The 18,200-nt window shown below is 37.1% G+C and overlaps 2 protein-coding genes across 4 annotated transcripts in view; one reads left to right on the forward strand and one right to left on the reverse strand.

Moving 5' to 3' along the window:
- LOC116178595 (phosphoenolpyruvate carboxykinase [GTP]-like) overlaps positions 1-18,200 on the reverse strand; it is a 33,770-nt gene that overhangs the window by 193 nt on the left and 15,377 nt on the right. For 2 of the 3 annotated variants that reach the window (XM_031498144.1, XM_031498142.1), the window contains 5 exons: positions 2,038-2,155; positions 1,756-1,901; positions 1,126-1,702; positions 652-1,070; positions 49-598 (listed from right to left, as the gene is read on the reverse strand). In XM_031498144.1, coding sequence (XP_031354004.1) covers positions 49-598; positions 652-1,070; positions 1,126-1,702; positions 1,756-1,901; positions 2,038-2,155 — 1,810 coding nt within the window. Of the gene's footprint in view, positions 1-48; positions 599-651; positions 1,071-1,125; positions 1,703-1,755; positions 1,902-2,037; positions 2,156-2,217; positions 2,453-18,200 lie in introns of those variants that run through there. The other variant, XM_031498143.1, reaches the window with a different exon arrangement.
- LOC116178598 lies at positions 11,206-12,818 on the forward strand. The gene is made up of 3 exons (XM_031498149.1): positions 11,206-11,447; positions 11,499-11,974; positions 12,028-12,818. Exons 2-3 carry the CDS (start codon positions 11,561-11,563, stop codon positions 12,604-12,606), a joined length of 993 nt encoding a protein of 330 aa, XP_031354009.1. The 5' UTR covers positions 11,206-11,447; positions 11,499-11,560; the 3' UTR covers positions 12,607-12,818.

Consider the following 18,200-nt stretch of genomic DNA (forward strand, 5'->3'; position numbering starts at 1 on the left):
AATTGTGTTTAAGTCTCTCACGAGATGGATTATCATTATTAAACCTACCTCTTCCATCCAGAATTCCCTAGGTAAACTGAATAGTTGTTCAAAGTCAACTTTCTCATTTAGGTTAGTCATATTTAAGGCGTTTTCCGTTGGTATGAATCCAATGGGGGTGTCTTTTGCACAGTCTTCTTCATCAACTCTTCTTAAAATCCAGTCGAGTACTCGCGAGTTTTCTCCAAAACCGGGCCACAAGAATTTTCCATTGTTTCCTTTCCTAAACCAGTTTACGTGGAAGATCTTTGGTAGTTTGCTGGATTTCGCTTCCATGCTGAGCCAGTGTTCTAGGTATTTGCCGAAGTTGTATCCAAAGAACGGTCTCATTGCGAAAGGATCGTGCATGATGACTTTTCCTTTGTGTTCTGCTGCAGCTGTCGCCTCACTGCGCATGGCTGCACCAATAAAGACTCCATGTTCCCAGTTTTTGGCTTCGTATACTAATGGAACACCCTGTGGCCGTCTACCTCCGAACAGTATTGCTGAAATTGGGACGCCTTCGCTCGCCTCCCAGTTGGGGTCCATTATGGGACATCCGGTTGCAGGTGTGCAGAATCTGGAATGGATTTTGTGAGAAAGCTGCGCTTGGTTGAAAATGTGGGAGCTTACCGTGAGTTCGGATGAGCCGCTGGAGTTTTCGTTTCTCCCTTTATCCACGGATTGCCCAACCAATCGGTTATTGAAACTGAGTCGTCGATTTCGTTTTCGAGACCTTCCCAATATACTCCTCCGTCGCTTGTGGCGGCGACGTTTGTGAAAATTGTATCCTTGAAGATTGTCTTCATGGCGTTTGGATTACTCGAATTGGAAGTTCCCGGTGCAACACCAAAGAATCCGTTCTCTGGGTTAATTGCTCTGAGTTGTCCGTTGCTGTCGAAGCGCATCCATGCGATATCGTCACCGACACATTCAATTTTGTAACCGGGTAGAGAAGGTGTCATCATAGCAAGATTTGTCTTGCCGCAAGCCGAAGGAAAAGCTGCGGCGATGTAACGTTTCTTACCGGCAGGGTTCGTGATGCCTAAAATCTGAAAGCATACTTCATTTAGTTTCCAAGCAGTTAAATTGAAAGTGAAATCGTACCAGCATATGTTCGGCAAGCCATCCTTCTGTTCTGGCGATTGTGGAACCAATTCGTAAAGCGAAACATTTCTTTCCCAGTAAGGAGTTGCCACCGTATCCGCTACCGTAGGAGACTATGTCGTTCGTTGCTGGTCTGTGTAGAATTATTGTGCGTTGTGGATCACAAGGCCAATGAGGCATATCAATGATGCCATTGGATGGAGTACCAACGGAGTGTAAACATTTTACAAAGTTTCTATTATCCATCAGAAGATCTAATACTGGTTTTCCCATACGTGTCATTATGTTCATTGAGGCAACTACGTAAGCCGAATCCGTTACTTGAAGCCCAATTTTTGAAAGGGGTGACCCAACTGGACCCATCGAGAATGGGATTACGTACATGGTACGGCCTTTCATACAACCGGTAAATCGATCCTTAACGGCTACTTCCATGTCTCTGGGCGATAACCAATTGCCTAAGGTACCTTTAATTCCTTCCTTTGTTGTGGGAATTGTATCAGCTCTGTGTTCGGTACAAATAAACGTTTTTGATTCGACGCGGGCTGTGTCTGCGGGGTTGGTACGGGCCAGCCAGCTAGAGAAAATAGCGTAAGCATACTCTATTAAATGTTTGGGGAGTAAACTTACCAGTTCTCATATTTTGGTAATGGGGTGATGGTCCCTTGCTGTTGCAATAGTTTGAGCAGATGCGAACTTTCAGTGGCGCTTCCATCGCAGACGTGAATTTTTTCTGGTTGGCACAAATCTACATTGTCTTCTATAAAAGTGCGTACCTATAAAAAAAATCAATATTTTCAAAACGATAATAGGTAGATTGACAAAGAACTAAACAGCATAAAATTGCTCAAAATTGGTTCGTAGTGGTATGCATTTGCGTTAACAATAATAAAAGCAAAAATACGTCCTTACCTTAGGGGAGAGATCGTGCAAATTTCCGTGAACAACACTGATGCCTCGAATTTGAGTGTACAGCCCAACATTTGGTGCATTGCGTTGTTTTGTAAATCTCCCCAATTCAGCGGTACATCTGCAAAAAGAAAGTATATGTCATATATAAGGATAAAAATAAATTGAATAGTGGATACTTACACTGGAGATGATTTTTCAATAAGATCAGGCATTTTGATTTGTGTTAATCAAAAACTTCAAGTGAAACTTCTGTGATATATGGAATAATAGTCGAAAATATTTTCTGTATATGTTTGACCAATATTTGTATCTGGTCCCTGATATTTTACTATGAGTCTTGTATCTAATGCAGCCAGATTTTACGATTTTTGTTGCCTAGATACACTATAGTATAAAATACCAGTGTAAAAGTGACTGTAGCACCGCGCATTTTCTTTTTATATCCACACACAAAGAAGTGGGGGCTTGGTTTTTTCACAATTGATAAATGATTATTTTTTGCGACTTAAAAAAGCATCCGACGTTTTGAAATGGTTTGGATTGTCACGTTAGCGTAGTATCTATGTTCTGATAACAATCCCCGAGCGATCAGATTTCCAAAAGTAATTACTACACAGTTTTTAGGAGTTTCATGTTGAATTTATGAATGAGTTTCGGTTGTATGTTATTATTCGCATGTCCAATTGTCAAGTAGATAATTAGATTGGGAACTGAATTATTAAAGGGCATAGGTAGATTACATTGGAGGAAGTCACTTTTAATTTCGAGGATTTGTCAGTCAGTAAAGTGGATAGGTATTGAGTTCTGCTTTTCGGGGCGTTACGCATTATATCGCTTGGAGTGGATATTTGAATACTCGGACACTTATTATATTATTTTCAAAATAAGTCACCGTTAGAAAGTACCATATTACGTATTGCTAAATATCCCAATCCAATCCCAATCACCCATGCCCCTCTGATGTAAAAATATCTCCCATTTAAAAAGGAAAGTTACAATCAATAAAATTTCCAACCAGTGGAATCTGTAACATTCCAAGAAATTAGAAACGTAATTTCATGACATTCTGCCAGTTTGGGTAATTACGATGATACGTAGGCTCAGGGACGGAAATGTTTAACACCCTTGGAGATGTATCAAAATTTCCAGGAAAAGAAGCTCTTGGTTTCCAATTTATATACAAAACCCCTAACGATTCTCAAGAATGCTCTGGACTTAATCGGTAAATGGAAAAATATAAATTTTGGAAGTGGCTGATGCAAGATGGACTTCACGGAAGTTAATACCTACTTGTTATCTGTGTAGGTACCTACCTACCTACTAAATAAATACGAATCTCTAAATGGGAATGGTAATGTGTGACTGTTACTATTTACAACTTTTCAAGGTAATTCATGGGACCTTTATACTATTACTAGCCAAAAAATAATACTTGAAATTAGAAATAATTAAGAAGAATGATTTTTAAAGCGATTTCATCAGCTCTTGAAAATAAGATAAGATTAGTGAAAGGCAAAGGACAGGGGAGCAATCGAAATAGGGACTTTGGGCTCGGTTTTTATCCGCTTGTTAACATTGGCTGTGGCGACGGGTGTGTTGTAAAGGAGTTCGCGATTGGAGTTGAAAAGCCAGAGATAGTTGCTATGCCTTTACTACGTTATCTATTATGACACCGTCTTTTGACGTAAGCAGACTTCCTGTCTCCTAAACAATAATCTGTTGAAGTGAGTGATGAAATGACGTACCTACGCTATTTTGTTACCTTTTAAAGCAATTTAATTAATGGAATTTTGGATCAATTTTAGCAATTTTTTTTTGTTTTGTCGAGATATTTGCCTTTTTAAATAGACGCAATTTTTCATTATGAAATGTTTACTTTTTTTTGGAAAATGTTTGCTTGATTACAAACGTCTGATAAGGTAAGTACAAACATGAGCACAAAAAAATAATCTTCATGTACCTATACTATATACCTCTTGGCAAAATTATTAATTTATAGATAGATAAATTTCCCAGTTTAAATAATTTTACCTGAAACCGTTAAGAAAATCTAAATTTCAGGACTATTTTGACATTAGAAAGTTGATCTTTACCTGACTAGTACTGTAATATTTTTGCCTGACTCTCATTACAGTCCTAGTACATGCAAAATAACAATTAGATCGTTGATTGAATAAGTTATTCATTCAACGATTGGATAATTATAATGCAGACCAGACAATGTGGATTTAAAACTACACAAAGGTTTTTTAATTACTAAATCAATGGAATATGTGTGGAAGTAATTATTCCTTTAGTTTTGCGGCAGTCATTAAAAGGTTTGTACGCCTTTTCGTACTTTCTTTCTTGACTGTGGTGAGCGAATATTGCACTACGGCGGCCGAAGCTTCGGCTACATTATAACAACGTCTCGCCTAGGTTCTCTTCTTCACTGATACCATGGACTGTGTTTTTTAGTCTATGCTGATACCTGCTTTTGTAGTTTGTACCTTGTTATAAAGACTGTATAGTTGAAAAGTTCAAAGCATAAACTGCAAACTGCATTAAAAATGACACTGAATGTTTTAATTCTCTTGAAATCTCTATGGCAACAATTAAATAAAGTGATTTTAGCATGCGTGATTAGGTATCCAAATTTCACACATATGAATAATTTAATTTGGAAAAGTTATCTACATGTTGCGGTTTCAGGTAAAATTTTATACATAATATGTCATGAAAGTGAGTCCACCTGACTTGGAGGCATTAAAGAGATACTCGGACGCTTCGCGTCCTCGTACTTTTCAATAAGCCTCCGCGTCATGTAAACGACCACTTTCATGACTTATGGTCGTTTGCACCGACAAATTTAAGTAGAGCTTAGCTTAAGCGTAGCGTAATCATGCTGAACATCTGAACTTCGCCCTCTTAGGCTTCTGGCTACAATATAGTTTTTTTTTACCGTTTATACCTATTGCTTTATGTTATTTTAGAAGTCTAATAAATGGCACTTATAATAATAATAATTATTATTAAAATCTAAACACACACTAAATTGTCTATTCTCTGTATAATGTGTAGGTCTGTAGGTGAGTGGGGAATCACAGGGTTCAAACCCCTTGCCCATACATGAAAAGAGAAGGAGAAGATCAGTAGCAAATTGTCAAATCACTACATAGGGTGAGCCTACCAGTAAACGAACACTTCCCAGTGAATGAACAAAAAGCAGCATTTCTGTCGAAAATAAGGATATTTGATCGAAAAAACTACTTTTCTCTTTCTCAAACGTTAACCGCGCATGTCAACAGCAAACGTTCATTTATTGGCAACTTATGAACCTGACATAATTTTCTTAACCTACAATTTATTGAACGGTTGTGTGTGTGAAAGTGTCAAAGCGCAATCGCTGTTAAGGTAAGCGGCCAACACTTGTTAGTTAGCACTCATTTCTAAGCCAAGAATTTACTCAGTGTTGTAAGATAACCAATCTTTTTATATTTCAAATTAATTGAGTAATTGATTTTGTGCCATAAAAGGCGAATATCTTATTTACTTTCTTGTATTCTGCCATGTTCACTTACTGGGTTCAAATTCAAGTCCAGTAAATGAACAGTGTGTTCATTCACTAGGTTTATGCGCATTATGTGAAAACAATCAAAATTGACCCTTAATACAATTTAATTTTAGTGCAATGTTCCTGTGTAACCTTATTTTACTATAAGGCACAGAAAGCCAATGAATGAACACCGTTTTCATCGTTCATTTACTTGTGTTCATTCCATAGAATTACCAACACTTTCATTCACTGGACGTGTACCCTACCATAAACATTTACACAACTATTCCTAGTGGAAAATTCTATATTTCAGATGGAGAAAAAGTATTCTCGTTTTAAATATTCGGAAGACGATCTAGCAAATGCTATTGCGGAAATTGAGTCTGGGAGTATAAATTTAAACAAAGCATTCTCTAAATATTTTATTCTAAAGTCAACTCTGCACAATAAAGTGACCAATAAAGTCCCGAATGTGAGAGGAATGGGACCTATGCCAGTTTTATCAGATGCTGAAGAAGATCGAGTGGAAAAATGGGTGTTAGCAAAAGCCAAACATTTTTAAATTCTGAAAGGGAAATATGTGAGGACATACATATTACGGGAAATTTGGACATAGTAGTCAACGACTACGTAGTTGTAAAATATGGAACTAAAAGATATCCAGGTTTAGTGAAAAATGTTGTGGATGGTGAGTATGAAATTAGCGTCATGGTAAAAAAGGAAAAGGACAATTGGATATGGTCGAGCATTCCAGATCAGATATGGTATCACCCAAGCAAATTTTAGAAAAAAATTTCAGAACCGATTAAAAACACAAATGGACTTTTTTACCTTCAGATATGAATGTAATACTTTCTAATAAATGGATTACCATTAAAAAATACTGTGTTCATTTACTAGTCCTTTCATGTTCAATAATGGGGTCATCTTGTTCATTCACTGGTAACTCGTGCATTTTTAAATAAATTATAAAGTCTAACACGCATGGAGTTAAAAGATGCAGTTTTTGCTTAATTATTCCATTGTTGAACAATTGAACAACCTATTTGCAATGTTTGCGGCACCTTTCAACGGTACTTTCAAAATTTTCTCGAAATACAAAGTAGGAATTTGCGCTTTTTGTTCATTCATTGGTCAGCTTACCCTAATTAATGCCCGCGTTTTAACTCGCAAACTGCGATGTCGCATAATGTCGTTTATTTTTGTGAATAGAGGTTCTGAAACCCTAAATGCAGAAAATGGTTTGTGAAAAAGAAACGGACAAAAGCTGAACTTGGTGTGAATGTTTTATAGACTTACTATACGACAAATACTGATGTACACTCGCTAATACCAAGCAATTGTTAGGAATTTTTGCATGTAATCCCTGAACGAACATTTTCACCCTTAAAACGAATCAAAACCTACCTGAACCGGACACCAGAGACCCACAGGTGTAGCTTTGATGATCGTCCTCAGATCGTTAATTAGCAATCATAAATTAAATAACTTGCTCCACGCCGAAAAAGGTTAAACTTGATTTCACAAACTTATTTATCAATTTTTGAAAAGTACCTTTAAAATTGACTATAAGCGGAAGGGGAGGGGGGTCGTTAAACGTGAAGCCCTCCGATACCAACTGTATACCTAGCTACGTGCTTGGTCTGGTTTATTTCATGTATAGATTTTAAAAGAAAAGGGGCTCAATTAATCGCGCTTACAAACGGAGTTGTCATTGACTGCCCTACCCAATGGGGATGGGCCAGTGGAGACGATGGCATCCTAAATCCGCCGACAACCAACGACCCAGTGGCACCTGACTGTGGTTTATGCTCCGGTTCATGCACTAACAAAGTTGATTATGATATTATTTGCGATTTAGAAGAGTGGTTAGGATTTTTATTTTTAGGACCTACCATGCTTAAATAATTTGATTTTTTATCCATTTCCTCCATATCTCATTAAACATTGATCCCAGTGAAAAAGTGTATATAGCATCTTTTGTGTAGAGAATTGTATGTACTTAAGTATAAGCAGATTTTGGTTATTAGTTTACGAGTTATTTACGAAACGCCAAAAAAGTGACCTTTCCATACCCTCTCCCCAACCCCATCCGTTAGCTTCATTCCCATCCATCTAACTTTCGCTAGGTTGTTTAAAGCATTCACTTTTCCACGGATTATTCCCCTATTTTTCTTCGGCGAGTGGGCTAATGTGACTTTTACGCATTAGATTTGAACTAGTAAAATGGATTAATTCAAATTCAAAAATTCAAAAAACAACCAGCTCTCCTCCTGCAGAACCAGCTCGACCTCGCGCCACGCTCCACCAGTCAGAAGACGGTCGCGGTCATTCCGACGACAGCGATAGCCGCGTGCCCCCTTACATATTGTAAATATATTCCATAACACGCAACAGCATTTTATTTAGCGTCGCCCAATAAACAAGCATTCCAATTGATAGGTGTTAATTGGACTACCGACGTTAAACATTTCAATCCAAACAATCAACAGTAGCTAAATAAATGTGTTGCAGTAAACAGAATCCGATTAAGTCGTGAAGCAGCGCTCTTAATTAATTTGAATTTTAAGACCAATTACAGATTTTTAAGACGTTGGTAGGCCGCACAATTAATTAACGAAGCTTTAATTTTTAACGATTTCGTATTTGGTACGCGCGCTGTGTGCTGTGTCGGTGGAAGAAACCGTCGAACTCCCCATGACATAGCGCCAAACTTTATAAAAGGTAAAGGGGTAGAGGGGATCTTTTTGCTTTTGGCGTTTAACCGAATAGTAAGTTGATCAACTTTTTGCCTTTTGCATCTTTTCAAGCTACGTTCGTAGGTACCGTAATTTTTAAGATTTTCCGTAAATTTACTTTGGTACCCGCACCGTATTTAAGTCATCGATCTTTCTGCCTTTGGTGTTTTAATCGAAACATAAAATCTTTTTGCCTTAGAGTATGTCTTTCTGCCTTTTGTACTTTAGTGAGCTACGTTTTGTAAAGTACCGTAATTATGAGCTTTTCCGTAAATTTATTTTGTATTTATTACGAAGGCGTAGAAGGGCCACCAGTTACGTTCTTTTTATAATTGCGACTTTTAACTGGCATGTAGTACTAATTGCAACTTTTAAGTCGCAATTAGTAAGTACTAATTGCCACTTTTAAGTCGACCTTGGTACCAATTGCCACTTTGAAGTAGCACTTAATAGTATTTGTCACATGTGAGTCACAATTAGTACAAATTGCCACTTTTAAGTCGCACTTGGTAGGGTCGCAAGGCATATCTACGACGCACCGTTCTCGAGATATTACGGTTTGAAACTTCGACCAAAAATTCTGACAGCGCCAATCGATAGCCCTGGTCGAGACCTTTCCAACGAGGGGTCGGAAGGAATATCTACGACGCACCGTTCTCGAGATATTACGGTTTGAAATTTCGCCCAAAAATTCTGACAAACCCAAAAAAGGGCTATCGATTGGCGCTGTCAGAATTTTTGGTCGAAGTTTCAAACCGTAATATCTCGAGAACGGTGCGTCGTAGATATGCCTTGCGACCCTACCAAGTGCGAGTTAAAAGTGGCAATTTGTACTAATTGTCACCTTTAAGTGGCAATTTGTACTAATTGCGACTTAAAAGTTGCAATTAGTACTAAATGCCAGTTAAAAGTCGCAATTGTAAAAAGAACGTAACTGGTGGCCCTTCTACGCCTTCGTAATTTATGCCGTGTTTTGCTTTTACCTTGAGTTTATCGCACGTTATCTATATCTTTTGCTTTTTCTTGCACAGTAATTTCTACCGCCGCTACCGAATCAGATTATTTACTGTAGGGATTGTTGTGCACTTTCATTTTATTTTAGCATTCACCATCATCCGGTCGCCGCTTGCCCTTCAAAATTCTGGGAGTTGCCGCTATTGTGGCAACTTTGTCCGCCCGTCCGTCCGTCCGCTTGTTGGTTGATACGCTACTAGTTCTTTATTTTAAGAGCTATTGTTCTACTTTTTTCGCTATTTGGTTCGTTATGGTGTCGAGGCTTGCACCAAGGAAGGGATTTTTCTGCGTTTATTGCTAAAAAAGTTATTGTAAAAAAAACCAAAAAACCGTTTTTACATGTTCCATAATTTTACACTTTTGCCGTTTATTAACGATCCTAGAGATCGTTTATAATTTTGTATTGCTGTCTGTCGTCTGTCTGTTGGTCTGCCCGTCTGTTCCTTTGTCTGTCTGTCCCTTTTTCTGTCCGTATGAACGATAACTTTGTTCAGAAATGTCCGATCGTTTTTAGATCTCCGTTAGTTATGAACTGAATTGCATGAAATTCAATATGGACATAGCTTTAGCCATATAATACGCAATGCCAAACGTCGAGTCGAATCGATTCAAAATTCACAGTGCCCTTTTAGCATCTCGACCGAATTGCAAACTTTTTTACTTATAAAAGTATTTGAATGAAATTTGATACATAGGCACTTGGAATAAAGGAAAATCTAACACCAGTTACTAGTTTCAAAATTTTATTTTGCGCATGCGCAGTGCCAACTATTTTATTTATGGAAACATTTAAACGAAATTTGATGCATAGGCGCTTGGAACAAAGGAAAATCTAACGTTATTTTCGAAATTTAGATTTGCACATGCGCAGTTCCAACTTTCTTATTTAGAAAAGCATTGAAATGAAATTCTTCTTATAAACTGAAATTGAAGTAGCACGTGTAACGCTATCTTTCATTATTGTGGCCGGATTTTTACGATTTTGGGAAATGGGAAATGAATAGGTACAAGTGGAAATGCGCTTTTTGTAAATCGTTTACGATTACTTTTGAACTTGTTTAGCCTATACTACAATACAAGTAAAACTGAATTAAAACGTATTGTTGGTTCCACTAATGTTGATACTGTGCGTGAGATAATAAAATGAGACGACATGTCACACTTGAGATTCAAGCAGTTTTGTAATGTAATTTACTGTCGGAAGAAAAGTCGCTATAGTTGCGAGCGGCTCTAATGATTACAATCGTGCAGTCACATGACTGCAGACGCTTAAAAACAATGTCGTATATTCACCAAATTTAATTACTTATTTAACAGTATGGTTATGAAACACCAATTCACCAAATGAGCGTTGGAAGCGATACCTTACAAGACAGCTATTTTTCCTGAGACTCCCACTGAAAGACCACCAAGTGATCTTCATATACTGCAACATATACAACCACAAACGATGCGGGATTCTTGCAACGTCATTTTCACACTTAATTTGACACACACACACACACACCTACTATTTTTGTGTTACACTATGGGAATCAAAACATGTTCCTCGCGGCCCAGTTCCTTCAACAGTCCAAGTGCTATAAGCGGGAACAGGACATTAAACGAACTTCCTCAGGTGGCAGCCAAGAATCAGTTTATATCATCGTCTTAGTGATATTAGGGCGAATATAATCGTGCACGTAAAATAGTTTTGTGAGACCTTTCAGTGTAGAAATACAATGTGAAGTGGGAGAAGGGACGGATCCACAGAAGAGAGAATCCTTAATTAGGCATTCGTTTTTGGGCCCCGAGAGCGTCAACTGCGTTGTTCTAAATATAGTGATGTTTTCGAGCGCTCCGCGGCAAGCGATCGAGCGTGACTTCAACTGTTAGAATAGTACATTATACATTAAGGGAGAGAAATGGTTGATTTTTCCCGCGGTGTTATTGTTGCCCGAGGGCGAAGCCCGAGGGCCACAAGGCACCAAGGGAAAAACGCCATTTCTCTCCAGCGGTGTATATACTATTTTTTTCACTCGCGAGGACGTTTACTTATACTTTAAATATAGTCAAAGATTTTTCATTAGAACCCCTTTAATCGTGTTAGTGGAGTATTGAAACTGTATCATGGCAACAAGCAGGTATTAGGGCACAATAATAATCACGTTAGCAACCTCCATGCCTTTGTCTAGACTTCCATGCCAACCAATAAACAAATATCGTGTTTTTGTGAAAACGTGCGTGGGTCTAAATTATGGAATCTGCTAGTTTTTCCGAAGAACCTTTTGAGATTACTGAAGCTGCTAACGCTACTGTTACCAATTTACTGCCCGCGAGGTCCAAAAAATTGTATGAAGCAGCATACCACAGTTTTAAAGATTGGTGCCTACAAAAAAGTGTGAAGACTTTTTCCGAAAATGTCATGTTGGTTTATTTTAGCGAAAAGGCTAAAAATTATAAGTGTTCCACGGTGTGGGCGCAATATTCTATGATGAGGTCTTGCATGCTCATATATGACAACATCGATATCAGTAAATTCCGCAAACTGGTATCATTTCTAAAAAGAAATTCAGATGGGTATGCTCCCAAAAAATCAAAGATATTAAACAGAGAAGAGGTGAAAACATTTTTGTCTGAAGCTGACGATGATGCCCATCTAATGCGAAAGGTAAAATAGATTAGGCTTTAAAAAACATACTCGTACTAACAATGTTGCATTAGGTTGTGTTAATCTTCGGAATAAGTGTTGCATGTCGCACTGACGAATTAGTTAATCTAACCACGCATAACGTTAACGATATGGGATCTTCCTTCATAATTACGTTACCATTTACCAAAAACAAGACATCTAGAACCTTCGTAATAACAGGAAACATAGATGGTACAGATTTTCTTCATTTAATTCGCAAGTACGCAGCACTAAGACCTGAAACAATACAACATCAACGATTTTTCATTTTTTACAAGAATGGAAAATGTACGACTCAGCCTGTTGGCAAGAATACGCTTGGCAAAGTACCATCAACGATTGCAAGTTTCTTAAAGTTACCAAACCCCCAACTATATACGGGACACTGTCTGCGCCGATCGTCCACTACCCTATTAGCGGACGCGGGTGCTGATATTACCACTATAAAGCGGCACGGTGGGTGGAAATTACAACTGTTGCGGAAAGTTATATTGAAAACTCTATCGCCAATAAAATTAATATTGCTAATCGGATTAATCAAGGGGATAGTTGTAGTTCTAATATCTGCAATGTCATACCAGAAACCAGTTCTTCTGATTCAAATATGTTGATCAATAAGGTACCACCAATTAATTTCTCAAAATGCGAGAATATCACGTTTAATTTAAATATAAACAATGTACCTTTTTGAGTTGTGTTAATAAATGATTATATAAGCATCAGGGAGTTTTCATTATTATTATTTCCCTAGGGAATAATTTGCCATTTCAGTCCCTATTTTGTGGTCATAGAAACGGGCTTTCACTCTCGCGAGTGAAAAAAGTTATTTAGTTAATAATCCCAAATTTTCTGCGTGGGTGGACAAATTAACAAAGTCGCGTAGAACCTAAAGGATTACGCGTCGAAAAGTTTTCATCGTTGAGTACCTGGTATCTTGACCTGGAAAAGTTGAAGTAGCAGAAATAAGTTAAAAACGTGGTCACTCGCGACCGACGAAAGCGCATTTTCCCCGCATAGAATTAGCAATAACTCCGGAACGAAATGACTAATCCAAAAAATCTTTTGTCGTTCTGGTCTCGGGGCTGTGCTACACCGTATAAGAAAGAAACCACTACGAAAAAACTTAAACTGGAGGACTAGTAGTAGACACAGACAGACGAACAAAGTGTGGACAATAGCGTTCATTTTCCTTTTGGCAAATGCGCTAAAAATTAAAAGAGTAAACAGTGCGATTCGGGGGTTTTCCCAGTGCAATTAATAAACTATGTCGCCAAATTAAACATTAATAAACCACTAAAGAAGATCTAAAAAAGCGGCAGAGCACCGCGGTGTGCTCCTACGAAGTCATTGCGTTTGACCCATTTTTAATAAGCTTCTTACATGTGGCATATAAGTCAAATGTGCAAAGTTTGAACCGAATCGGCCCAAGCGTTTGGCAGTTATCGTGTTTACGGACAGACAGACAGACAGACTAACAGACGGACACGATCGACTCCCCTATAAAGCTTGCATCGCTTTGCTCTGCCGCTTAATGAACGAAATATAAATCAAGATTAAATGTGCAAATAGAAGTGATTCACCTACATTCTAGTGCGGGAATAAAATTTCGCAAATTAATGAACAATTCATTCGAGACAATAAACTGAGTACGAGACCGACCTTGCAAAAGATTCGGTCATAAAATTCTAAAACTATATTGTATTGGGTTTTTTTTAGAAAGAGCAAGTTTTGTGTCATTTGAAGGTTAATTTTAATTAATGATGTTTCTAACTGGGTTGAAAAAAAGATTATATGTGCAAATGAATTTGTAAAACAGGAGTCGTAATTACCCTTAAGATTATCTAGGAGGAGGAGGCTCAGAAATCGAGATCATTGACTTTTTAAATTTATCATTGAATTTCATTTTGGACGAGGAAGATTGTAAATGAAGCAAGATTTTTTTATTGAGCAATTTTAATTAATATGTACAGTGCAATCTTGATAATCCGGCTCTTTACTCTTTGCAACCCAGGTGAAAGTGATTCTTGAATTTGGTTTTATTTGCTTTCAATTCCTCTTTTGATTTGTTTAAGATTGGCCAGTTACCTTTTAATTTTCATTTGATTGTTTAAACTCATTTAGATTGATTAGCGCCTTCAATTCTTTGCCTTTTTTGAGTGTAACGACCGTGCAGAGGTAGACGCGTAAGTGACAAAGATTCTTAGCCGCATATATGTGTATGTCGAAACACAACTTTAGTCTAAGGTTACCGTATCCAGGACCTTCAGATACCTTCTGGACTGGATTAGGTCCGGCTAATTAACAATGCATTTCATGTACCTTTTGTAAGAGATTTCGCAATGTTACCTTTCACAAATGAAAAAGGATTGGAGATGCTTTTAAATCTACTTGAGCTGACCTTTTTTTATCAAGTTTTGTATTACGCTTTAACATCAGATTTAAATTATTCAAATTCTATGTAAAATGTGGTTAGCGTTTTCCATTGTTACCTCTCTTGTTCCAAATTTGCCTTTATATTTAACCTCTGTGAACAGATATTCGGAATTTTCTTGAGCGCGGCTCTTCTGTCCGATGAGTTCTAGGGAAACATGGCACTTTTTAGTTTTAAATGCATTCTGTGTAAATTTGTAGGAACTCGGGGCGGCATTTTGATTAATTTTACACTTTTGATCAATTATTCCATAAACTTTCTTTTTGCTTTTCAAATTCAATAAGTGTATTATTTGCGTTCCACCTTTCCGATAATAAGCTTGGGTATCCAACGATTCACTTAGACCTGTCATCAACATTCACGTCTGATGCTGAACCCTCTGAACTCGAGGATACCTAGGTCTTCCATCAGCATCCACATCTGCTGCTGAAAACACTACTACCGTCACGGATCACACTGATAATAATTAAAATCAACGATTTTGTTAGAACAACTTTGGGAAAATGAGACCTCCGTCAAAATTATCCGTGGCAGAGGATCGGTTTGTTAGAACCTACTCAGCTTGACCTCCGGCAGGCAGAAAATTCTGTGCGCCATTGTTTATGTCGGAATCAAACCCGATTTGATTTCAATGCAATCGTTCAGCTGAGCGCACAGTGAACATGTACCAGCATAGTTGAACGATGCAGATCCTACTAACCGCATTGTCTGCGGCGCACAATTCTAGCAAACCACAATAGCGTTAAGTTATGTAATGCAGGATATCAGGACACCAAGGCAACAAAGGAAACGAATTGTCTATAAAACAAATCGTCACTCCGTTGACCGAAGGGTTTAGAACTTAGACTATGAAAGAAAGTACTCTAAGGTTTAGAACTGTTAAGTAAATCAAGTAAAATATACTTTTATGTTCCTAATGTTTTCTGTGTTATGGTTCCTTTAACTGATAGCGAGATGTCGCTGTGTGTACTATTTTGTAAAACGGAATTTCTGTTCTTTTTGTAGTTGCTTGAAAATGTTATAAGATGAAGGTCGTCATTGAATTGAATTGAACGCATTTGTGCAAATAAAGAATGTACGTTGTCTTTTGGGCATTATTATTTATTTTAACATGGTAGCAGACCTTGGTTTGAAGATTTAAGAAAAAGTAAAGTGATCTTGGTGAAAAATTTACGTCTCATTGTTACGTTCTAAAGGAAAACTTTTTACGATGCCACTCATGAAATACGACGACGTTGTTATACCCATATTTGATGGTGTGGATTATGCAAACTGGAAGATACGTTTATGTAAGTTTTTGGAATTTAAAAAATGTAAAGAAGTAGTTATTCGTGATAAGATTGATGCAGATAAAGCCGAAGATTGGAATTATATGGAAATTAAGGCTATGAATTATATATACAGCGCCATTTCTAACAAGCAGTTAGAATATGTGTCCGATCTGGATTCAGCTCGTAAAATATTGCTAAAGTTTGACGAGATGTACAACCGACAGTCAACAGCACTTCAGATTGTGCATCGAAGTGCAATCGAGAATATTAAACTGGACAATTACTCCGACGTAAATTCCTTTTTCGATTCCTTTGAAAAGGGGATAAATGATTTGAAAGCTGCGGGAGCTATCGTGAAAGAAAGTGAAAAGTTGAATTATATGTTGAAGGCGTTGCCGAGCTCGTACAGTTATATTGGAGACCTTATAGATGTACTTCCCGAAACAGATAGAACATGTGAATTCTTAAAGCAAAAAATTAAGCTGAAGTCGTTGGAGAATGGTCAGCGATCGACTACCACTGCCGAAGGAAGGTCAAATGTTTTTATGGCATCTAGTCATTCTAAGCCAACATATCGGGAACAACGATGTTATTCTTGTGGAAATTTCGGCCATATACAGAAGTATTGCAGAGGCAGAGCAGGATCAAGTTACAATACGTCACGTGACCAGTCCCAAAGCAATCAGGGTACCTATGGGCCAGGTATTAACCGTGGTAATTTCCGAGGCAGGCGTTTTCAAGGTAGGCGAGGCAGGGGGCATTTTCAATCCGAGGGTCAATCAGCTCAACACAACCCAAACAGCAGTGTTTTTATGGTAAATGTAAATGACGGTGAAACTGTAAGTAGTGAAATTTGTAATGAAGTTTATAATGGTAATGAAGTTACTTGGGTGCTTGACAGTGGGTGTACAGACCACATAATCAATAATGACAAATATTTTTCTGAATGTATTATCTTAAAAACTCCTAATAATGTTAAACTTGGAGATGGTCGAACACTACAGGCAACCAAGATAGCTACTGTTTTGTGTAATTTCTTTGTATATGATAAAGTCTCAACTGTAACAATTAAAAATGTTTTCTTTGTAGAAGAAATGAATAATAATCTCTTAAGTTACAGTAAAATTACTAAAAATAACAAAATTATATCCGAAGCTGATGTTAGCAAAATTTATAATAAACAAGACGAGATAATTGGAATAGCCAAAAAACGTAATAATCTGTATTACATAAAGTGTTTTTTAGTTCAAAAGGAAATCAATGCTAATGTAATTATTAAGAACAAAGTTGAAACTGAAAATAAAATGTTGCTTAAAGAAAAATGGCATAGAACATTAGGCCATATCAACTTTAATTCATTGAGTAAGCTTTGTAAAAGTAATTTGGTTGAGAATCTGCCTGAAAATCTTGAAAATAATTTTATGAGATGTGCAATTTGTATTGAAAATAAGATGCATAACTTACCCTTCCAAAACACTAGATCAAAAGCAAATGACATACTTGAAATAATTCATACTGATTTAAATGGACCTCATAGTACTGTTGGGAGCAATGGTGAAAAATATTTCTTAACTATCGTAGACGATTATAGTAAATTGATTAAGGTTTTCTGTATTAAGAGTAAGGATCAAGTTTTTGAGTGTTTGTCAGAATATATTAATCAGGTGGAAAACATATCTAATAAAAAGGTTAAAAAGGTTAGGTGTGATAATGGTAAAGAATATATTAATTCCAAATGTTTGACTTTTTTACGAGAAAGAGGTATTAGTATCGATCCTTGTCCAGCTTATGTACATGAACTAAATGGTACAGCAGAAAGGCTCAATAGAAGTATTATGGATATGGCAAGGTGTTTAATGGCAGAGGCAAAAATTAATAGGTGCTACTGGCCTGAAGCTGTTAAAACAGCTGCGTTCTTGAAAAACCGTGTCTTAGCAAATACTATAGAGAGATTAACACCTTATGAAATCTTTTTTAGAAAGAAACCAGACGCTAAATATCTAAGAATATATGGGAGTAAAATTTTTGTAAGGGTTCCTGAAGTAAAAAGACATTCCAAATGGGATAAAAAGGCTGAGTGTGGTATACTTGTTGGATATTCAGATGTTGGATACAGAGTATTAATAGGTAATAAGGTAATTGTAGCTCGACATGTGGATATAATAGAAGATGATACAGTTTGTATTGGTTTTAATGAGCCTCAAGAATCTAATAATTTCAATGAGATTATTCCTCATAGTAAAGAAGAGCAAGAAGATGTAGGTGAAGGTGAGGATAGTCAAGTTATTGATGATTTGAATCAAAAGCGCATGGATCCAGAAATTAGTACACCATTAAGAAAATCGGAAAGAAAGCCAAAACCAAACAAAGATGAACAGTATGTTTACCAAACTGTTTATGTGAATTACTGTAATGCTATGACTCCTTTAAATTTTGAAGAAGCTATATCATCAACAGATGCTAAAAATTGGAAGGAAGCCATGGACGTAGAATTTCAAAATCT

Source organism: Photinus pyralis, unplaced genomic scaffold (assembly GCF_008802855.1).
Source record: "Photinus pyralis isolate 1611_PpyrPB1 unplaced genomic scaffold, Ppyr1.3 Ppyr1.4_LG8, whole genome shotgun sequence".
In the NCBI taxonomy this organism is placed as follows: Eukaryota; Metazoa; Arthropoda; class Insecta; order Coleoptera; family Lampyridae; genus Photinus; species Photinus pyralis.

Excerpts from the sequence above, each read along its gene's own strand:
- LOC116178598 (XM_031498149.1), top strand. The coding sequence starts at position 11,561 with ATGGAATCTGCTAGTTTTTCCGAAGAACCTTTTGAGATTACTGAAGCT. Across the intron at positions 11,975-12,027 it reads ATGCCCATCTAATGCGAAAG|GTTGTGTTAATCTTCGGAAT; the intron begins GTAAAATAGATT and ends ATGTTGCATTAG.